This window comes from Balaenoptera acutorostrata, chromosome 18 (genome assembly GCF_949987535.1).
Source record: "Balaenoptera acutorostrata chromosome 18, mBalAcu1.1, whole genome shotgun sequence".
Classification (NCBI taxonomy): domain Eukaryota; kingdom Metazoa; phylum Chordata; class Mammalia; order Artiodactyla; family Balaenopteridae; genus Balaenoptera; species Balaenoptera acutorostrata.
This window is the reverse complement of record NC_080081.1, coordinates 9,704,347-9,724,204: the sequence shown is the minus strand read 5'-3', so window position 1 is coordinate 9,724,204 and position 19,858 is coordinate 9,704,347. Positions and strand designations below refer to the sequence as shown.

The following is a 19,858-nucleotide window of genomic DNA, read 5'->3' as shown; positions in this document are numbered from 1 at the left end:
CCTTTCCAGAAGAACTGGCCTCACGCCCAATGACGTGTGTCACTGTGAAGATTTAGCCAACACCATACCCCGATAGTTCCCTGCCATTTTTGCCTTGACTCCATCATTACATTTGAGCCACCCACATCCATAGAACACCCTAGATTTTGTATTTAGTTACCCAGAATTATTCTGAAATATAAATCCTGCACCCCGCTCTCTGATCACAACCTTACCTTCTAGCTCTCTTACTCCATCCCTTTAACTATACCTGTTCTTTGACCATTGGAGAACCTTGATCCTTCATTTTTACTCTTTCATTCTCCTCTTATTTTCCCTCTTTTCATATCCAACCTAGACCACAGGGTCATCATTTCAACTCCTTTGCCAACCACCCATGTTCCCTGATCCCTTGTCTCTCAGCTCCACTAGACTGAAAAAGCTCTAAAGTTGGACCAATCCGAATGTTGCCTTTCTTCTCCCCTTTATGAAAGGCCAAAGAAAGTCACAGGCCTGTCTCAATTGGCATCACTATAAATTTGTAGTCTCAATCTTCAGTGCTGCATTCGATGTATCATTCATTAGCTTTTTTGCATTCTCCACATTACCCGTGTCCTATCTCTCTTCTCCACCAGCTTCCCACTTTACCGTCTCATCATCAGGTTGGATGGAGACCTTGCTTCCTACTTCACAGGACAGACGGAAATTACTTGATTGGGATTCCTTAAAGTCCCATCCCTGTGTTAGAAATTCACCTGCAAGGATGACTCTTGGTCCATGTTTCCCTCTGCTTTCAATGACAAGCCATGCTTTCTGTGCTGGATTTGCAGCAAAATTATACCCATTTTTCAGGTGTTGGGCTGGACATAATTTCTTCATGAGCCCCTGTCATTTGTTCTCCACAGCATAAAAAGTTGTTATTGTTCACTGTCTATATTTTTGCTAAACTGTAAGCTCCATATACGACACAGCTATCAGGTAGTGTCACATCACAGAGACTCTACTACAGTGAAAGTCTAATACTAATGATATTTTCTTACAGGAAACAAACCTCCACAAGAGGGGAATTCATAAGTGACTCCTTAAAAGGTTCTTGATACCCACATAGATGTTTATATTCAATAGCTGTATACTATCAATTCTTTTTCTGAAAAGTTGATGTGTTGGTGGATTGACTTTTTATTAACCAAATCCATTTTTAAATGCACTGGGAGAATTCTGCATATATAAGAGAACTCAACTATAAGGCAAATTGATTTTGTATATGAAAAGTGGTTTTGTAATAAAAATAATCACATTGCGAAGTTTGTGCTTTTTAAGTTGTCTTTTTCATATATTGGATTTCTTGAAGTGTAGCACAGCTGGATATGCATTCCTCACTTACATGATGAATGGGTTTTGAAAGAGCTGTCTGTCAATCAATTTTTACATAAATACATAACCACTGAATTCTAAGATATATTTTAGAAATAAGTTTTTACAATGAAAAAAAGTAGTGGTCTCTGGAAATCATTAAAAAATATTTAAGAATCAAACATTAACAAAGTTACCCCAGCAATAAGAAGTCTATTACAAAACTCTGGTATGGGGCTTCCCTGGTGGCGCAGTGGTTGAGAATCTGCCTGCTAATGCAGGGGACACGGGTTCGAGCCCTGGTCTGGGAAGATCCCACATGCCACGGAGCAGCTGGGCCCGTGAGCCACAGCTGCTGAGCCTGCGCGTCTGGAGCCTGTGCCCCGCAACGGGAGGGGCCGCGATGGAGAAAGGCCCGCACACCGCGATGAAGAGCGGTCCCCGCACCGCGATGAAGAGTGGCCCCCACTTGCCGCAACTAGAGAAAGCCCTCGCACGAACCGAAGACCCAGCACAGCCAAAAATAAATAAATAAATAAATAATAAATAAAAATAAAAAAAAAAAAACAAAACAAAAAAAACAAAAACTCTGGTATGGGATGCGGGGTGCTGGATGATGCTGATTTAATCACTAAACCTACCTGTTCCTGACTGGACATCTTTAGTGCAGGTTGCAACACCTCAGATTTTTAGAACAGAAATCTTTCAGTTTCTCTCCAGCCCCCTCCTTGGTACTGTTGAGCTGACTTGCTCATTTATAATATTCTGAATCTCTGCTTGCTTACACTTAGGAGGAAACAGACTAACACAACATGACAAAGCAGAGAAAATGAGAGGTTGATAGGAAAACAGCAAGATGGCCAGAGTAACACCCAGGGCAAGGTTACCGTGGCAATGTGACACACTGTAGGAAAGATCACTCAGGCCCAGGGTGACAGGAAACAAATCAGGCAACACGGTGACCAAGGGAAACACCTCCGAAGCGGACAATGAATCAGCTTTGGTCAAAGTCAAGTAATTAACAAACTGCAATTAATTTTCACATTTAAAAAAGGTGCTATGACTAGCCGAGGTTTTCGCCTACCTTGAAAAGTGATCTGCACCCCGTGAGCTGCTTACCTCCGCAAGATAGAACTCGTCGTATTGCCTTCTGAAGGTTTCTCCTTTGTGATAGTTGCTGGCAGCCACTATCACGTCCACGGTCACCATGCTCAGGATGAACATGTGGAAGACGGATGACCGCATCATTTGCTGAGGAGGCAAAACAGGTGAACTCTTAACAAAGAAACAAACCCATGATTCAACATAACTATGTGCTTAGGCCTTGGTCTGCAACATCTTTGTGATATGCTGCTGTGCAGAACAGTCCTTCTTTTAAAAAAAATTATTTTATTGAAGTATAATTGATTTACAATGTTGTGTTAATTTCCGCTGTACAGCAAACTGATTCAGTTATACATACATATATTGATACATTCCTTTTCAAATTCTTTTCCATTATGGCTTATCACAGGATACTGAATATAGTTCCCTGTGCTATACAGTAGGACCTGTTGTTTACCCATTCTATATAATAGTTTGCATCTGCTAATCCCAAACTACCAATCCCTCCCTCTCCCACCCCCCTGTCCCTTGGCAACCACATGTCCAGAACAGTCCTTCTAAGATAACTTGATGAATGTCACTAAACAGTGTGAGCAAAGGAATCATTTTTCTGCAGGCAGCTAAAAAATAACTGGGGAGAGAGTTTCAGAGACTTTTGGTTAAAAGCTGAAAATACATTTCATTGAACTTGTATATAGCCTATATCTTAATTTTCACTGATTAGTTAGGAAGCTTTTATCCTTACTACTGACTCTATGCAGAAATTATTTTTGGAAAGCTGATACAACATAACAAGTATTGCTTTATTTTGTTAAGAGAAAGAGCTACTGCTGAGGAAAGCATTTTAGAGATAATCATAAAACCAGAAAAGTGGGAGAAACCTAAGAACTATTTATTTTTAAATTTATTGCCGCTGTAAATTATTTATTTCTTTAAATTACTATTTTTAATAACTTACTCTCTATGTTTTAAACCACTTTACTGAGGTATGGTTGACATTAAAAAAAGTGGTACATATTGAATGTATACAACTCAATGAGCTTGGGGGTAAAAATACACCCATGAAAGCATCACCATCATCAAGGCCATATACATATCCGTCACCTCCCAAAGCTTCCTTTCAACTCCATTATTATTAATACTAGTGGTAAGAACACAACATAAGATCTATCCTCTTAGCAAATTTTAAATATACAATAGAGTATTGCTAACTACAGGCACTTATGCTGTATAGTAGATCTTCAGAATTTATTTATCTTATATATTGGAACTTTGTACCCTTTGCATAAATGTTATTGAAAATTACACTACAACTAATAATAGCTAATGTCTATATTTATAATTATTATGTGCCTGGAGCTGTTGTAGGTGCTTTACATAAATTAACTCATTTAATGTCATAACGGCCCTAGGAAGTTACTCTAACTTTATAGAGAAGGAAACTGAGGCTCAGGGAAGTTAAATAACTTTCTCTCTGTCACACACGTGTTGAAGATGGAATCACAATTTGGACCCAAGTCTGGTCCAGGTCTGCTGCCTACACTGAGGTGAAATAATTAGGCATCCCCCAAAAATGACTATTATTATAATAGCTGCCATGTATTGAATACTATAAGGTTATTTATTTCATCTCTTTTCATCTCCACCATATACACAGTGGGATATATTACTCACTTCTTCCAGTGAGTTCAGAAAGATTAAGTCATTTGTCCAAGGCCACACAGCAAGTATACAGCAGAGCCAGGCTCTGTACCCATGTCTGTTTAAGTCCATTCTGGGAGCCCCTGCCCACTGTGGGGTAGGAAGTATATAAAAGGACAGAGTAGAAGCTGAAGGCCCTGGGCAGAAGAAGGAGGAGAGAGAGGCTGACCACATAACAAACCACTGAATCACATCCCTTGGCACCAACTGCCCAGGGACTGGTGTCACCATGTAGCAGGGTCTCGCCTGTTCTTAGTACTTACAGACACCTACGGACACCATTTGATCTCGACCTGAGACTCCTTCGGTCTTTGCAATTGAAAGAACATAACTAAAGCAGGACCTAAGAACAGAAAAAGAGGCAAAGGATGCCTCTGGGCCCACCACTGGCTCTCTGCATCCACATGTGCACATCCATATGGCTTCATGACCCTGCAGTCAGCAACAGCACGGGCTCTGAGCCAAAGTGCGTGGAGCTGAAACTCTACCACATACGAACTCTGGCCCTGAGCAAGATACTTAAACCTCTCTGTGCCTCAGTTTTCCCATCAGTAAAATGGAGACAATACTGGCTACTCTAAAAGTTGTTATCATAAACAAGTAAATATCTGTAAGCTCTTACATCAGCGTTTGCACATTATAAATGTTCTATTAAGATTTGCAGTAAGAAAATGCAATTCTGTGAATGAGGTATTTTTCTGTTCGGGAATGAGAAATAAACTGCACCAGGTCAAAGAATTAATTATGTTGTATATTTGAGTCCAGAACCAAGTGAGATAAATAAAAGTAATAAAGTCTAATAATGTGAGAGATGTCAGAGCCATTGGAAAAGCAGATATTTAGTAAGGTTGTGTGTCACCATGGCTACTGATGCATTCTTACATCCATTTATTTGCCCTTGACTTTATTTTATGGGTAATACAAAATCAAGTTCCAGAACTGTCAATCAACATATTTAAATGCACATCAATTTGCTTGCAGGAACTACTGACCTTCATAAAGTAGATAAGCAAATCAGTGGCCAAGTTTCTATCCTCATTAGAATTTTTATTTAGTCTTTCTTGCATTGTGAGAGTTAAATTCCATAACTATTATTCCTTTTCTATGCTCTTTTCAATATAATGTTCTATTAAAAACATTTCAACTGATTTCCACTTCATCTGCATGACAGAAAAGCCACAACTTTCTATTTTCCTTAGCTGTGGATTTATGTCTTAAGTAAACTGTTATTACTGAAAGGTCCAAACAAAGCTTTTAGCCATGGCTGTCAAAAAACTTTTAAATTGGTTTTGTAACTGTCACAGCTTCACTTTGGTGCTGTCATTATAATTAGGTTGTTTTTTGTCTGAATGTCTACGTATCCCTGTTGGTACAGAGTCATTAAAATAATCACTTACAATGGATTTTGATATGCTATAATCACCATTGCTCGGCTGACTTTCTCCAAAGTAATAACTTCCAAATATTAAATAAGAATTAAGGTAATCAGTATGTGCAGTAGCCAAATTTAAATAATAAAACCAGTAACTTTAGCTTTAAACGTAGAGCTAGCTACATAGACCACTTCAACTCAATCCAATTCAACCAACGTTTGAACTTGGCTACAGGCTTCCTTAATGTAGAACGGCTGGCAACATTACACTTAGAGTCACGCTTACATCTATAGGACAGTCCAAATTTATACCCCACGATTTTTCATTTTGTTGTAAAAATTAATGTAAAGGAAAATGTTAAAGTTGTAAGTGCCACAAAATATTATATAACTTGAGATTTTCACACTTGTATGATTTAATATGGATGTAGGCTATATAGATAAACATACACATACATATATGTATATATATGTATGTGTGTATATATATTTTTATATATGTGTATATATCTATATATTTATAGATATATTTAATATAAGACTCTTCAGATCCTGCATACACATTAGATTTTTAAAAATTCCCTTCAATTGCAATGTCATTTTGATTTATATTTTTAAACCATCAGAAAAATTTTGCACATGTTTTGAGTTTGGTTTTGATCCAAGACCTACTGATTTCTGTATGTGACAGTTGGAATTATCAAAATATGAAGAAGAGACTATAGCAGAATCATTCCCAAGGCAGCAATGTCAGGAATGCTCAGAAGCCTTGTTACTCAAAGTGTGGTCCTTGGACCAGCAGCTTCCTGGGAGTGTGTTAGAAATGCAGAGACCTACTGAATCAGAATCTGCATCTTCAGCCCTGATTAATGTGGATAGTAAAGTTTGAGAACCTCTGTTGTAGAGGAAACTCCTAAGTAGCAGGTTAAACTGGGTGACCTATAAAATGTTTTACGCATTCACAATTTTATGATTCTAAAAGCCTGTGATCACTGACTAAAACATATAACAAATACTGGCTGGCATATTAAGGCACTATGTTAAGATACATCATCACAAAAATGGATGCCCACCTCCCCCTGCCTCCTTCAACTCCAAGATCAAAAATCAATTAAACCAGTTTGGCTTCATGAGACAAAAGTATGTGTTGGTTTTTCAACCATTTGGAGAGGATTATGAAGATACCAGCACAAACTCTTTCATAAAGTCTAGGAATGCGGGTGGCCTCTAGAATCTGGAAAAGGCAAAGCAACAGTTTCTTCCCTAAAATCTTCAGAAGTAATACAGCCTTACGAATACATCGATCTTAGCCCAGCAAAACCCATTTTGGACTTCTGACCTGTAGAACCATAAATAATCAATTTGTGTTGTTTGAAATCGCTGAGTTTGTGGAAATCTGTCACAGTAGCAATAGGAAACTAAAGCAAGCACTGTTGGTGATTTTGACATACACCCGCTCAAATCATCTCCTAGGAAACAGGACCGCAGACATCTGCCCAGTGCTACAAAATTCTACCCGATCAAAGGGTTCCACCGAAGAAAAAAGAAGAACAGGAAAGGTCACCTTTCTTCATATTAGTTCTGAGTTCTACTGTGAAAGGAAAGCTCTCAAAGACAGAAGTCTACGCCAAACCTGGATAGGGGTCCTCCCTCAATTCAAATCGACGTCGCCAAAATGTATTATCAAAATAAGAGCTCATGTTTGAGGGCTTGGTTTGTGCCAAGCCTCATTCCAAGCATACCACATGCTGGTGTAAAAATTTCATTTAATCCTCAACAACCCTGTGGAAAAGGTGTATTTGTTATCCCCTCACCTATGGAGAAGCAGGGAAGGATGAATCGATTTCCAAGTTCACAGACTTAGAAAGTAGTCTCATTTGTTTTGAGTCCAAAGCAAATGCTCTCCTGCCTCCTATCAGGCAGTCAAAATGCAGCTGACTCTGCCTACATATTAAAGAAGCAGCAGCTCCCATGGCAAGTGTTTGTGATTTAACAGAGGGTGTAAGTTTGGGAACCCTATATTTGAAAGCTGAAGATGACCTGTTCTTCACCGAAGGGTCTAAGATTGCCGCGGTGTAAAAGAACGTCAATTTTGAAGGCAGCCTGAGCTGGGTTCAAATCTTGACTCTGTACCCGATTTAACTTCTCTGTGACTTAGTTTTCTTATATGGGAAATGGGTGTAATAACATCTACATCTCTAGGCTAGAACATGAATATAAATGAGACTATTTAGTACAGAGTCTAAACAGGATAGAGTCTAAATAGTATAGATGCCATAGCAGGCATCTTACACTCCAAAACTCTTATTATTATTGCTGTATTTGAAAAGGTATTTAAAGGTAGAGACACAGTCAGCTGTTTATGGGGAAGGTACAAATGTATAAGAGATGAAATCAAGTGGAAGATACAAGTGATCTTGAGAGGGACCAGGAAAATTTATAGATTTTCAAAAAGGTCTTAAGGTGTCTCATTTTTAGTGGTATGAATGCTTAAGTACTTCACAGGAGTCCTTCCTATTAATTTGTTCAGTAATTTTTCCTATAGAATAGTGCCTTATAGATTCTGAAGACTCTGCATGCAAACATCTAACAAATCAAAATTGTGGCTTAAGAGGCCACAATAAGGATAAATTTGGATAATAAACAGTACAGCCCAGAACTCAAATCTTTCTTTAAATCGCTGCTTGAGTGAATAAAATACCCTACCGTGGTAAACAAATTTCATGCACTGAACACTGTATCAGCCACGTACAGAAAGTTGTGTTTTAATTAGATTTCAAAATAAACATATTTGGAGAACAATGCAATTACAAGATGAAATTTTCAGAAACCGTCTTGCATGTGAGCCATGAGCGTAAGAACAAGAACATAATGTAAAAGACCAAGGGCACAAAACCTAAAATAAATCTCCCATTTCCCTTCCCTTATTTAGAAGACATCCGGATATTTGTTACTCCTACTATCAATACACAAAATACTTCTGTCTAATATAAAGAATTTCTGTTAAACAGGAAATATCTTTATAGCAATACCGAAAACAGAACCATTAGATATCCTTAAAAACTCTGCTCTTCCTTTCTGCCTGCTGCATGTCCTTGGAGAACCAGAGGGCAGAGGGCAATCTACAAGTGACTTCCCACAAAGGTACTGACCATCTATGGTACCAGTGAAAACTACACCCACTGTCATGCCCTGATTGGTTTGCTTCTTTCCTGAACAGTAAGCTGGGGAAGAGAATCACACACACACGCAGAAGTCAAATTGTAGGAAGAAGGAAGAGGGGCTTGGTAAGACACTTTCGTCTCTTGGCTACCGTGAGTATATCACTCTGTCGGAGTAAGCCTAGATGTTAAATCATAAATTGCCCACAAATATCTATGACTGCTGTTAATATTTTTCAAAACTCCTGACTCCACTATGTGAACTAGATTTTAACAAGAAGAAAAACATGCCTGGTGGAAGAGAAATGTGGCCAAGGACTGATTGTAATACTAAGCCAGTGATGTTTGAATTCCCTTTAGCCTGTGTGGAGAGCCTGAAATTGCCTGAAATTGAACCCACCTCTGCATCCACAGCCTTGGCAGTGCTCTCCCATCCCACTCTCATCCTGAACTTAGCCATGTGATTTGTTTCAGTCAGTGAGACAATCGCAAAAGCAGATTTGTCTCTGTACGCAGAGACTTGGAAAATACTTGTGAGTTGTGACTTCCTCTTGCAGCTCCTGGAGCCCTGAGCCACCACCACATTAACACTACAGGTTGGTCTGTTTCATGGTGGCCACCGGCCCCGTCATCCCCTCTATCCCAACAGTCAGCCATGTCTGGAAGCAGAGATGAGGGCTGGTGAGCTAGCTGATGATGCTGGCTGACTTCAGATCAAAAGTGAGCCCAGCCGTGATCAGCTGAGACGGTCTCAGACTAGCGTGTTTTGGGAAGGGATCGTTGGCATCCACTTAAGGGGAGAGTAAGAATTTGTGTCTGCTGTGTGGGAGGTTGTGTAGTTCTGTACATGAAAGCACACACGTGTGCACATTCACATACAACTCCCCAAATATTTGCTAAGCGCTTATCATGTGAAAGCTATAGTGGAAGCAGCGAGAAACTGACCAAATACAATCAAGGAGTCAGCGATCACTGCACTGTGGAAGCTTTGATCTGATTTTGAGGGCAGGGACCTTAGCATGGGGTGGAGCGGATGATTCAGAGAAATTCAAAAGACTGAATTAATGACAGAATTGAAGACCGATCAGATTTGGGGAGGACCAAGAGGGGTGCATTATAGGTTGGTGTTCAGGTTTCTGGAGATGCAGGAAAAGCCTGATGTCTCTGTGGGGATGGGTGGGGGAGGGGTGACGTGTCCATGAGAACACCTGGGAACGTGTCTGCTGGACATTTAGAAATACACTGCAAAGATTCAGAAAGCAGAGTGAGAAGGGAAGGCTGTGACATCACTGGCCCATGAGTGTGCATGAGAGCTGACTTTCTGGAACTGAGTAGGACACTCAGAGTGAACAGCGTTAGGAGAGAACCATATGCTAATAGTAACGACAATCATCTCTGCGGGCTGAGTGACCTGCTGCATCCCACACATAGCACTAGGTGTTTTATGCGCCTCACTTCTAATTCTTACCACCCCCTGAGAGATGTTTTTATGCCCATTTTTCAGGTCAGGAAACTGAGTCTCTGGGAGATTTAGCCAATTGTCCAAGGTTCTCCTGGGCCATACTGTCTGAGCTGGGCCACACATGGGTCTTTAAGGATGGAGGAGGTTTGCCTGTACATGGAACCTACGTTCCCCTGGGCTCAATCAATTCTTGAAATTATCTGCCAGTTTGTGGGAAGGTTTATTAAGAAGACAGACATTTAAGAAGTGCCTAGAATGTCACCTTGTCACTCGAAATACACATTTCACACAATCTACCCCTCCTCCCATCTTCGCCTTCAAGGGAAATTTTCTCAAAAAGCATTACAACACTATAGTAGTAATTTTGCCACAATTTGACCTACTTATGGTAAAAGCCTGTTATTTCTGTTCTTTATAGAAGGAGGCACACGATGGGACGTTACCGGAGAGAAACTGAGCTCAAGGAGGCCAGGTCTCAGGCATACTTCCACTTCCTTGTCACTGACTTTCTTCAAGATAACGGAGCACTGGGTGTGGGTTGGAAGATGGCTCAAAACCGTGCAGCCAGGTCTGCCAAACTGTCAAGAGATGAAAACTCCTACCTGAGAGGCAGGAGAAAAACGGCTTGTCACCGCAGCAGCCCAGGAATGAGGCTCTAATTTAGCCGTGTTCTATTTACCATGCATTAGGGTGACCTCTTCAGCGCTGCTGTTGCTTATGCTAAAATGAGTTTAAACCGCTAAGTAACCGGTTGATGCTAAAAGAGTCGACTGACACTTTTCCCTTTGCTGAAACTCACACTCAGAGACACACTTAAAGAAAACTTCTAAATGGTTTTGGTAACACCACATAAAAGAATTACGTTATTGCCTGAAGATGGTAGAGTGTAAAATGTGCATACATAGGTCAAGTATTAATATTTTGGATTTACCTTTCTAACATTTTAATGTCTTCCCAGTTAGGTAGAAGTGATATGCCCTTTAGAATCTCACAGAATTTCTGAAAATCATTTGGAAAAATCAACAGGTAAATGGGCAACAAACAGGAATAAGCAATCTATAGAAAATATAAGTGGTCTACGTGTATATGAAAAAATGCTCAACAACCATAGGCTTTAATCAGGGAGATTCAAATTTAACATCATGATATATCATCTCATGCCATCAGGTGTAAAAATCTGATAACATCAAGTGTGGACAAGGATGTGAAAGAATGAGAACTCTTAGTCTTGCTGGTAAGAGTAAAAAGTGGCACTTTCATCTGGCGAGCCATCAGGCAACAGCTCATAAAGCCTAAGTTTGTTCATATCCTTTAACTGAGCAATTGTTCTCCTAACTATATATGCTCAGATAATTCTTACACATGTGCACAAGAATGCAAGGGCAAGAAGGATCTTAGAATGTCTGCAAGAGCAAAACAATAAAAAAACAACCTCAATGGCCATCAACAGAACGAGTAAGTGAATAAATGGACAAACTGTGAAATATTTTTGTAGTACGATAACATACAGTGATGAAGATGAAGTGGTTAAAAACACAAGGTCGACTGCCTGCGAGGAAATTCCCAGTCAGTAACTAGCTATGTGACCATCATCAAGTTACTTAGGCTCTCTGTGCCTCAAACTTCTCATTTGTTAAACAGAGATCATAATAGTACCTACATTTATGATGTTATGATCATTAAGTAATTTAATACCTCTGTGATATTTTGACTTAAAATAAGACATACATATTTGGTCTTTGTCCTGGTCCCTGCCACAGATCTCTTAAAACACTTGATATTTCCCATGACGAGAGGGATAAAGGTGTCTTTTCTCATGTTAATGTGGTGACTTTGGAAAGCACCTAAGGATAAGGGCTGGTCGCCAAAGGAGCCAACAACCAAAGGATTAGAGGGTTGGGACCAAAAGTTCCGGGCGAGGAGAGGGACTGGGGATTGAAGCAATCACCACTGGCAATGATTTAATCAACGCTGTCCATGCAATGAAGCCTCCATAAAACCCCAAAAGGACGGGGCTCAGAGAGCTTCCGGGTTGGGGAACACGCTGAGGTGTTGGCAGACTGGCTCTCAGAGAGCATGGAAGCTCCGTGCCCCTACCCCATACCTTGTCCTGTGCCATCTGTTCTATCTGGCTGTCCCTCATTGCACTGTTTTACAATAAGCTGGTAATCTAGTAAGTAAAATATTTTTCTGAGTTCTGTGAGCAGCTCTAGCAAATTATTCGAACCTGAGGAGGTCATTGGCACCTCCAACTAGAGCTGGTTGGTCAGAAGCCCAGGTGACATCTGAAAAGGAGGTGGCGGGGGTAGTCTTGTAGGACCGAGCCCTGAATCTTTGGGCTGAATTCAGGGTACTCAGCTGGTGTCAGAAAATTGCTTGGTGGTGTGAGAAAACTCTCTCCCCTCCCCCAGTTTGTCCTTAACTTAGGAATGAATTTATTAGGAATTTCATAGATTTAGATCATGACTAATTTCCTTATTAAACGTGGTATGAATTTCATTAATAAACCTGAAAAATGTCCTAGCAAAATTAACTCTGTTAACATTAAGTGAATTAACTAAAAATTTCAACAAGTGGCATCAGAGAGCTCAGCACGCAGAACCTACTAGGTCAGTAAGGCGGTCCTGCTTGCCCACGTGCTCCAGACTCGTGGCTGTGAAGTTCAGTGTGAACGCATGTGTATTCTCACTCATTATAAAAACAGAAAAGACCACCCTAAGGGCCCCAGACTGAATCCTTTCCTGTATGCCTGCATATGACTCCCATTATGATTATAATTATAGCTCTAATTGCATTTATAATTTGTCTCAGAACACAGAATAGAATTTGTAGGATTTCAAACTGCAGACCAAAGGTGCCTATTTTTTCCTTGATAAATGGCTCTACAGAGCCTATTATTCTGTAAAAAAGTGAGAAGATCTCTAAGGTCCCTAATTCAATTGATACCTCCATAATCAACATATGTAAAGAGGGGGTAGAAATACCACAAATATTGCAACATTTGAAATAAAGTAAAATGTGTGTAGGGATGTGGGGAAAAAAATTTTTTTAAATAAAAAACAATAAAAAATTTGTTCCTATTGCTTAGATCCTAATCACTGCTTACAGGAATATATAAAATCCTGATAGATTTATTCATGCAATGTAAAAAAATGTGTATATACATATACAGATATACACATATGTCTTTTAAATAGATAGGTAGATAGATACAAACATACAGAGAGAGAGAGCGGAAAAAAATAAAGTATTATACACCAAACACCCAGAATCATGTATTTAGTTTAACAGTCAGATCATGTATTTAGTTTAACAGTAGATCATGTATTTAGTTTAACAGTAGTGGGGAAAGTTAAGCCACATCAATCAATCATATTTCATTAAATTACCTAATTACTTATAGCTCGTGGGGAAGACCGATAGACGTATACCAATAGACAAGGATACAGAAAGCAGAAAAGAAAGTAAAAATACAAGACACGATACCAGTGAAGAAAGTTAGCCAATGCGAAGCAATTTCACCTGAAACAAGAACAGAGATGATTTTTAAACATCCTTCACTTATAAGAGAATTTGAGCCAGTCTCCATTTATGCTGAGTTAAGATTTCAACAGTTTGAAATTATGAAGACATAAAACTTATGGGAAGACTTTTTGGGACTAATGGAAATCCACGCACTACTTACCCTTATGCCATCTTTGTAAACTAAAGTCACACTTCTGTAACTTATCTCATAGGTCACCCAAACAAAGGCCTCCTGACACCCAGCAGGTAAAATGAACGAGAAAAGCAGACCCGGAGTCATGTACTAAACACACAGGGACCACCCTCACTTCTACAAAGAATCAGGTTCATTTCTCCTTTCCTTTTGCAAACAGTGTTTTCCTTCAGGCATGCATTTACGTGTGTATTTATATATGTGTGCACTTATGAATTTATTATTTATTTATTTTCTGTCCATAGAGTGATGGGCAAAGAGAAATACTTTGCTACTCTGAGAAAAGTGACCGTACGAATCTGTGGATAAATAAAACACACATTCCCAGTGCTGTCGGGACAACAATACGGACTGTTGGGAGACTCCCAGAAACTGGAGAGACGGTGCCCAATGCGGCGGCCACTGCCCAGCTCCAGCCAATTACACCACATGGGAGTGAGGGTCCTGTGTTGCCAGATCTTTCTATTTTACAAAAGCAGTAGGATATATGGGTTTTCATATGAAATTTCTGTTTTTTAAACTTGGGGTCAAATTTGAAAACAAAGTTCCACTTTCAAGACAAAATCAGTAATTCCTAATACCCAAATGGGGACTCCCGGTCACCCGTTTACCATCTCAGATACTGCTTCTACCTCATTCTTCCATTCTTTTTCAACAAGTGGCCAAATCACTAACTCAATTTAATTACAGCTGTTCAAATGCTTCATTCCTATAAATTCTACTTTTTTAGTAGGTAGGAATTGGTTTTGATTCTTTTCAACTGTTATTCCTAAGACTACATTTCTAAACACAGATGTATTTATTCCACATGTTGACCATGACCGTTATGGTTCTTATTGTAAGGGAGTTTCCTCTGGTTGGAAAAACAGACATTAAATAACAAATTATACCATTAAAATTTTTTTAATTAAAATTATGATAAACACGAAAGAAAAGTATAGGAGGATATGGGCACATATAACTGGGCTACCTGATCTGTTTCTTTGAGGACGAAGAAGGCTTCCTTAAGGAAGTGACATCTGAGCTGAATTCTGAATTCTGAGTGGGAGAGAAGAGTGTTCTAGAAAGAGGAAACACTATGTGAAAATGACAGGGCCTCCGGGAGGCAGAAATGCTGTTTTACAGAAGAGATATAATGTTTAAATTCAGGGGTAAAGGGTCTTAGGAGACTGGCTCCTAACGCTGACCGCTAGGTTACCTCTGGGAAGTGGAATGAGGGAGGCTAGTTGGAAGAAGTTAAAGCAAACTCTTACTTTTTATTTTATTTCTACAGTTTAAAAGTCATTTTAGAAGAACACACTCACATTTTGCTTGTTTTAAAAATAAAAAGAGTGACCGACAAGGGCTTAATTTCCAAAATATACAAACAGCTCACACAGCTCAATATCAAAAAACCAAACACCCCAATCCAAAAATGGGCAGAAAGACCTAAATAGACATTTCTCCAAAGAAGACACACAGATGGCCAACAAGCACATGAAAAGGTGCTTAATAGCTCTAATTACTAGAGAAATGCAAATTAAAACTACAATGAGGTACCACTTCACACCAGTCAGTATGGCCATCATCAAAATAGCTACAAACAATAAATGCTGGAGAGGGTGTGGAGAAAAGGGAACCCTCCTACAATGTTGGTGGGAATGTAAACTAGTGCAACTACTATGGAGAACACTATGAAGGTTCCTTAAAAAACTAAAAATAGAGCTACCATATAATCCAGCAATCCCACTCCTGGGCATATATCCAGAGAAAACTCTAATTCAAAAAGATACATGCACCCCAATGTTCATTGCAGCACTATTTACAACAGCCAAGACATGGAAGCAACCTAAGTGTCCATCAACAGATGATGGATAAAGAAGATGTGGCACATATATACAATGGAATATTACTCAGCCATAAAAAAGAATGAAATAATGCCATTTGCAGCAACATGGATGGACCTAGAGATTACCATACCAAGTGAAGTAAGTCAGACAGAGAGAGACAAATATCATATGATATCACCTATATGTGGAATCTAAAAAAATGATACAAATGAACTTACTGACATAACAGAAAAGACTCACCGACACAGAGAACAAACTTATGGTTACCAAAGGGGGCGCAGATGAGGGATAAATTAGGAATTTGGGATTAACAGATACACACTACTACATATTAAATAGATATACAGCTACTGTATAGCACAGGGAACTATATTCAATATCTTGTAATAACCTATAATGGAAAAGAATGTGAAAAAGAATATATATGTATATATATGTTTATATATATATATAAAACTGAATCACCTTGCTGTACACCAGAAACTAACACAACATTGTAAATCAACTATACTTCAATAAAAAAGAAAACAAACAAACAGAAAGAATAAAAATAAAAAGGAGTAATACATGCTACAGTTTGTCTTTGAGTGAGATATTATAATCCAAGGCAGTGAGTGAGGTATGGTTCAGATGAAAATTTTCCTGTTACCTAGTTTTAGATGGCATTAATCATTAGTAAGAGCCAAGTGAGTATTTCACGACCATTGTATCTTCAGTACTTTTTCTTTACTTATTTTCTTTCTCTTTAATAAGTTAATAATTAATTCATTGTTCACCCAGACGTGGAAACGTACTCTCTCTCTTCAGTCACAGCTCACGTCATGCCCAGTACAAAGAGGTGACCCGTTGGCCATTGCACTTTTCATCCGTACTCCTACAGATCGGCTCTTTCTGGAAAGCATCAGGACCAAAGATGGGACGCTGAGCTGCATGGAGCGTCATCCTGAATTGTCTGCCTTCCTTCTCCCATTGTCTCAAACCACATGTACCATCAACCACACAACTTACCAAGCATGCTGCCACACCCACCATGCGTGCCTAACACTCACGTCTCCCAGACGCCACACCCACACAGGGCTAGCCTAACATCCACCCCCCTCTGCTGACCTTTAGTTCCCTATGTCCCTGCTCCGTGCTGTCCCTCCATCACACCTTCATTGCCATCTAGCTCTTGCCATTTCAAATCTTTTTCTTTTTTTAATAAATTTATTTATTTCATTTATTTATTATTTTTGGCTGTGTTGGGTCTTTGTTGCTGTGCGCTGGCCTTCTCTAGTTGTGGTGAGCGGGGGCTACTCTTTGCAGTATGCAGCCTTCTCACTGCAGTGGCTTCTCTTGTTGCGGAGCACAGGCTCTAGGCACACAGGCTTCAGTAGTTGTGGCTCGCGGGCTCTAGAGCACAGGCTCAGTAGTTGTGGTGCACAGGCTTAGTTGCTCCGCGGCATGTGGGATCTTCCTGGACCAGGGCTCGAACCCATGTCCCCTGCATTGGCAGGCGGATTCTTAACCACTGCGCCATCAGGGAAGCCCCTCAAATCTTTTTGATATAGAGGCTCGCTTCCTAATTCCAGACTGCAACCTTGAGGCATCTATTAACAAGCATTTACTAAAATTTTAAGCAATGCCTTTGGGGCACAGGAAGACCCTGATACTCCTAGCAGGCCTGATCGTTGATTTCTATTACAAATGAACGTTTCCTTGGCATATTTTTTCAGCTAGATAGAGCATGGGACCAGGGACCAGAAGACCAGGTACAAGTCCCGGTTTCTCCGTTTGTTTGAGGTCAGGAGACTCAGGTGGCCCTCTGGGTCTCCACTTCACCTCTACAAAGGCTGATAGAGGATGCCAATCTTTCCGCAGCACAGGGCTGTACTGAGTCTCACCCTTCCTCACTCCCTGCCTCATGCTTTCGGTCTCGGTTTAAGTACCACTACCTCACGAGGACCTCCCCTGATTCTCAGACAAGGAGAGCGGACTCCAAATTACATACTCCCATAGCATCCTGCATTACTCCTTCCAAACGCCCGTCACTCCTGTGATTGCTAGTTCAAAGCTGGGTTTCCTCCTCACTCCCTGAAGTACCCTGTAAGCTCCATGAGGGGAGGGGCTGGGCTTGTCTTGCTCAGGACCATCTTTGTGTCAGTACATATCGGTTGGTGGATTCATGAATAATGTAAGTAAAAGTACTTTTTAGGCAAGAAGCTGCTGCTACTACAATGGTTGTCATCATTATTGCTATGACAGTAGTAGCAGTAGTAGAGGTAGCCACAGAAGTTGAATTATTAGCGGCATTGTCACCATCCAATATACGACAGAAAGAGAAGCACAGAATAGTACTTAATATTATCCGTATTCATCGTAAACTCTTCCTCTTTTTCTGCTCTATCCTTTTCATGGATACAAACAGATAACTATATGATTAAACAGCCATATAGATGTAGCCCACAGGAGAGGTTCAGAGGACAGTATTTTGCTACTTATGTACCAATCCTTGAAATGCACCAGTCCCCACCTGGAGAAAGATCCAAAAGAAAGACAGAAGATGCGTTCTCATCCTGAAGCAGGTGATAAACCCTTCCCCAAATTATAGGGGGGGGATATGAAAAACTACAAGAAGCAGTCCCCTTGTAGGAAGAGGATTTACAACTGAAAACAGAAAGAGGGTGAAGAAAAGAAAATTCTCCAGGAGGAAGAATCAGTTCTCTGCTCCCAACATGGGACAGCTTGAGCTTTCACCCTTAAAGAGGAGGAAAATGGAAATATAAAAAGCCCTGGAATGGCAGGGATGCCGCTCTTAAGGTGATGTTGTTTTGAATGAGTTACTGCTATTGGTGGGCAGGGAGGGGGGACATGAAAGAGAAGAGGCCACTGTGGTCCACGGAAGAAAAGGAGTTTATTAGGCTTTCTGGGGAGCTCAGAGCAGAAGCTAAGTCCAGAAGGTTCACAGGCCAGAGACCTCATGGCCCATCCTCCGGCCACTTGCCAGGACTTTGGGCTCCCCTGCAATCCCATCGCCTCGTGTCTGCTGCAGGTGCACTTTGTTAAGGAAGTGCCTTTATTATACCACACTGCTGGGAGAGCTTGCAGATGCAGAACAACAGACTACATATTCAAGACATTTCCTTCCTGCGTACATGGTGAGGTACTCAAGTAAGTGAATTGTGATCTTGACTGCCCCCGGCCCCAAACAATTCAGGCCTTTGCAGAAGAATACCTTTACAAGGTTTAATGAGACAACAAAATTCTTCATCAATTCATTACCACTGGCCTGCTTTTACCTGTGTGCATTCATTTACCAGAAATTTACCAAATCCCTAGTGTGTATCTAAACAGGATGCTAGGTCCCGGGAATACAGGATGGAGTGTAATATTGCCCACAAATTTGGGTGGATCTAGAGCTTGGAGAGCTGTAGATTTCCTCGTATAAAATCAAATCAAAGACCTTTGGGGGTGACTTTTAGAAATGGCATCATACCGCACCTGGAGGCAAGCTGGGGCACGTCCCTGGGGTTTGTTGACGTCTACGGCTACCAGCTGCCACCCGCCAGCAGCGTCTTCATGAAACATCTTCAAGACAAAGGGGAAATGAGTCAGAGACACTTACGATGGAACATCAAGAACTCTAACTTTGTCTGCAGCTTTTTACGTTTTCTTTGCTGTCAAAGATTTGTCTTCTTATGGCTTTATATTTAGAACATGAGTCATTCCAATGATGTCCATTTTAACACTGCAAACGTAAGTGAATAATCATAATAAAGATTATAGCTTGCATTAATTGAGCACTTGCTATGCAACAGGCCGTTTCTGCCTTACATATGCTTTGCATGTAACTGCCCAAATATTCTTCTCCACAAGACTTTAAAAGTAGGTATTTTATCCCCATTATGTTGATTATTATATATAACATCTCAGAGAAAATGAAAATTAGAATTCCAAAGCGTGGTGTGTTTTTACAAAAAGTGGTAAACTTTTACCTTTATTTAGTAGACAGTTCTCACTGAACCAATAGAAAAATATTCTCAGGATAAATAATGTAATGTGCATTTAGCATAGGGAAAGAGGGGAATGTTGTTTTATTTTATTTTTTAAATTAATTTATTTATTTTTGGCTGCAGTGGGTCTTTGTTGCTGTGTGCGGGTTTTCTCTAGTTGCAGCAAGCAGGGGCTACTCTTTGTTGC

General features: G+C 40.1%; 1 protein-coding gene across 1 annotated transcript in view; it reads right to left on the bottom strand.

Annotated features, from left to right (window-relative positions):
* The window catches only part of NALCN (sodium leak channel, non-selective), a 283,440-nt gene that overhangs the window by 169,746 nt on the left and 93,836 nt on the right, over positions 1 to 19,858 (bottom strand). The window contains 2 exon segments of the mRNA XM_057532605.1: positions 2,452 to 2,583; positions 19,160 to 19,246. Coding sequence (XP_057388588.1) covers positions 2,452 to 2,583; positions 19,160 to 19,246 — 219 coding nt within the window.